Raw genomic sequence first — 4288 nt, 5'->3', positions numbered from 1 at the left:
CACACACACGCACACACACGCACACACACGCACACACACGCACACACACGCACACACACACACACGTCAGACCACAGCAGTACTAAAAGGCATGACTCTGTTTTACAATGAGAGCTGGTGGTATGATGGTGTCTGTCTGTGGTGCTGCTGCAGTTTGTCTCACAGTCATAAAGATCCCGTATAAGTGCTGAGACTCTGACGCTGGATTTTGACCTCTGGAGCTCTACAAACGTCAGCTATGTGTCCCCAGCACGTCCCCGAGGTCACGTGATCAGCGTGTGCTCGCTGTGCATCATACGATGCTGAAAACTAAAGCAGACACACGAACAGCAGCCCCCAGACTGAGCTCTCTCCCCCCCACCAATCACAGCAGATGGCCCCGCCCCTCCCTGAGCCTGGTTCTTCCTGTTCAAAGGGAGTTTTTCCTTCCCACTGTCACCAAAGTGCTGCTCACAGGCGTCATGTGATTGTTGGGTTTTCTCTGCATGCATCACTGAGGCTCTACTGTACAGTATAAAGCACCTTGACTGTTGTTGTGATTTGATGCTGTGTAAATCAAACTGAATTGAAAAACAACTACAAACTCTTTTCAGACTTTTGGTCAACCTTTGTTTTTATGTCCTGGCATTGTTGTGAAGCATTTTGTGATGTTTATCTTGAACGGTTACTAGGTTACGCACTAAATTTCCTTTGAGATGCAACAACACATAAACAACAGTGACATTCATCTAGTTATCAGTAATGTGGCAAACGTCCACACACTCTCCAGCGTGTCGTAATCATGCATCACACTCCCCGCACCTTTTGTCCTGTGCTTGTGCGCTGGGTAACAAAGGTGGCGTAGGCATGACAAACCCTCCAGTGACGATCAGAGAACAGGTCCTCACAGTTTACCTGTATGCCCACCTGAGGGGAAGCACGGGACAGTACGTTAAGGTAAACACACAGGGTTGTACCCGTGAGAACAGCACACGCATCTAACTGAATGGCAGGAAGTTGAATTAGTGTGTTTAGAGCTCACAGTGTTCATTCATGTCACAGCCCCGCACAAAGAAAACGTATTAGGCTTTTTTATCAACTTCTGTGATTGAACATGATGTGGTGGAAATCAGCATGCCCCCCCACAGCCCAGTGGGCAGCTCTGATCCTTGAGTTGGCTTTACAAGTCCACGCTCTCGGACTGCTTCACTTTATTCAGCCTGCTGACGATGGAGGGGTGCAAACACCTGCCAGCTCTGACTTTGGGATTTTCAAGCAATGATTTCATGCCTGATTTCAAAAACAACGAAAGACACAAAGAACAGCAGCGTGACGTTCACTGACCTCCATGCTGGTGTTAAAGGCTCTGTTGACCTTTGCCCTGATATTCACCACCTGACCCACACTGAAGAAAGATGGAAAGGCGGAGTTACTACCTTCAGCCCAACCCTTCCATACACACTCACACACGCCTCCTCTCACCTGATGGTGTGCTCAAAGTGGATGTCATCCATCGAAGCGGTGACGCAGGGACTGCCAGCGTGCCTCTCAGCTGCACGGTCGAACAGTGAGGTCATTACAACATGCACTACTTCCAACACACACCTGTGACACACAAAGCTCACCTGAGAGGCAGGCGGCGGAGTCCATCCATTTGAGCAGCTGACCCACGCTGAGCTCCTGCCGATGGTTGCTGTGACAGGGCATCACGATCTGACTCATTTTCACCTCTGTCGGGTTGTAGTTTTCTTCTTCTTCCTCTTCTCCTCCATCCTCTTCCTCCAAACAATCTGATGTCCTGGAACTCATTTGGAAAGCTGGGGAAACAAATGAAAGGAAAGACACTGAAGCTACAGTACTGTGCAAAAGTCTTGAGTCACACCTCATTTTCTTTTGTTTTGCCCCCAAAGAGCCAGACTTTGTAATCATTTTGAAACCTGATACTGAACAATAGTTTTGCTCTAGTCCGATTTCAGATGAATGTCTTTTTGTTTGTTCAGTCACTTAAAACTGACCTATGACTCTTTTTGAAGCATTCAATTCAGCTTTATTTATAAAACACCAAATCACAACAACAGTCGCCTCAAGGTGCTTTATACTGTACAGTAGAGCCTACAGTGATACATGCAGAGAAGAACCCAACAATCATATGACCCCCTGTGAGCAGCACTTTGGCGACAGTGGGAAGGAAAAACTCCCTTTTAACAGGAAGAAACCTCCAGCAGAACCAGGCTCAGGGAGGGGCGGGGCCATCTGCTGCAAACGGCTGGGGCGAAAAAGGCACCTAACCCAGGAGGTGAACCAGTGCGTCTACACACAACAGACAATTTAGCAAAGAACCAACTAGGGCTGTGCGATATGACCAACATCTCAGATCCTGATATAAGAATTCTATCGTCCGATAACGATATAAATCACAAAATTGTAACATTTTCTATAAAGTCTGTGAATCTCGGGCAGCTCAACTTGCGTGAAGTGTTTCCTGCTGAGCGTCGTGTAGCTGGAGTCGAGTGTTTTTACGGATGCATGAAACGATACATTTTTAGACATAAGCTGTAACGGCGCCGTTTTCTTTGTGAGTATTTATTACACGGCGTGCTGCGGGGAAAAGCCTGTTCTAACGTTTGAGTCTAAGGTTTATTTTTTAGCACCTGGCGGCTCTTTTTTGCTTCTCATCCGTAAATAATCTGCATCTTTCACATGATTCAATTTATTTTGAAAAGTCTCAACAGGATCTTGAGCTTTATTGTGAAAGGTTTATGTGGAACAAGCGGACACGCGTTTGGTTTTACCGTCGTTAAAAACAGGCGCTTGTCCGTCCATAGTGTGGTTCTATTAAATATAAGAGAAAGAGAGAACTTTAAGAACTTAATACAGCCACTACAGTGACATCAGAACGATGAAAAATTATTGCCGTAAACAGTTTATTTTGCGACACCACGAAACAAACGATAGCGTAAAATGAAACTATAGATGTTTTTATATCATCATCCATATATCTCGTTATATCGAACAGCCCTAGAACCAACTGTAGACTGACTGAGCTACTGCTCAGCACTCCCAGTCTGCTTCCCACCAAACATTCATCAGGTAACTGACTGTAAGTGTCAGTCGATGGATCCACGTCAGCCCACTATCAGTGGAAAAGAACGTGCAGCACAGCTGAGACTTGTAAAGATGCACCTAAATAACGCACATAAAGAGTCCTGGAACAAAGTGAACACAAGTTTAGCCGTAACGCACAACGCCACACCAGACATCCTCATGTGAACGGTCAATGATGGTGATTCTTTACATTTGCTTTGCAGCCACAGGATCCGGGCACACCGTGAACTCCTCTGTACACCAAAGGAGTCCAGAGTCAGCTGTGAGGCCCTCCGACAGCTCAAGCGTGGTGGGATCTATGGTGGAGCTGCATATCACGAAGACTGTCTGACACGTGACAGCTGTGATGGCTGATTGCTTGGTTCTGTTGGTCACTGCGTGCCTGCACAGCATCGTCTGCGCTGCATGCTCCAGAACACAGTAGGTTGGTTTTTGTTCTTAATGCATCAGATTTTATTTTTATTGTATCCTATAGTTCAGGTTCTAATACATAGTTTGATATGTTGTTGATTGTTCTTTGTTTTCATTGTATTCATTTATGTGCTTATGCACATGTGTATAAATACACAGATACTCTGTTGTTGTGCTACATGTAGGGTGTACAGCAGTTTGCAATGTTGTTTTGCATACAGACTATACAAACACATTATTAGAATTTTATTATTATATTATTATAAATATTAACCTGCAGTTACTGTGGGATGGTGCCAAAAACAGTATGTTATGTGTACTTAACAGCACTCGTGCCAAAGGCTAACATAGAAAGAGCATTTAGAATAAGCTAACAGGAAGCTGAGGTAACCCCAGGTTACTGACTGTACAGACAGTATGTGAAACATGCAGAGCCAGACTTGTTCTCACTTGTTACAACTGATCTTTTGTGTCGTTGCTTAAAGTGGAATAAGATAGAGGAGGTGGCACCATTAAAGCACGGTAACGAGAACAACAAAAACCAAACAGAAAACTTCATGAAACTCAAAGTGGATACAAAGCAGAGCACTCAGGGTGTACACGCAGCTGAATGAGACGTGCTGCTTAAAGCACTTTGAGGGCTCGAGTAAAAGCTCCACATGAGAACCATTTACTACATGAAGACTGGATGAATATAACACACAGACATTTCAGGGCCTCCACTATGGGCTCACAATGTGGTCATAAATATTTTGTACTTGTAAATCAGGATTTGTATGTGTAAAAAAAAAAA

At 44.8% G+C, this 4288-nt stretch overlaps 1 protein-coding gene across 1 annotated transcript in view; it reads right to left on the bottom strand.

Annotated features, from left to right (window-relative positions):
• The window catches only part of acot11a (acyl-CoA thioesterase 11a), a 24128-nt gene that overhangs the window by 9102 nt on the left and 10738 nt on the right, over window positions 1–4288 (bottom strand). The window contains exons 2-5 of the mRNA XM_013907855.1: window positions 1605–1796; window positions 1462–1531; window positions 1324–1384; window positions 802–906 (exon numbers count right to left, since the gene is read on the bottom strand). Of these exons, the coding sequence (XP_013763309.1) occupies window positions 802–906; window positions 1324–1384; window positions 1462–1531; window positions 1605–1788 (420 nt within the window). The 5' untranslated portion in view covers window positions 1789–1796. The remainder of the gene's footprint in view (window positions 1–801; window positions 907–1323; window positions 1385–1461; window positions 1532–1604; window positions 1797–4288) is intronic.

The sequence above is a fragment of the Pundamilia nyererei genome, unplaced genomic scaffold (assembly GCF_000239375.1).
Source record: "Pundamilia nyererei isolate P.nyererei 1_Seehausen unplaced genomic scaffold, PunNye1.0 scaffold00559, whole genome shotgun sequence".
In the NCBI taxonomy this organism is placed as follows: domain Eukaryota; kingdom Metazoa; phylum Chordata; class Actinopteri; order Cichliformes; family Cichlidae; genus Pundamilia; species Pundamilia nyererei.
This window is presented reverse-complemented; position numbering and strand designations above follow the sequence as displayed.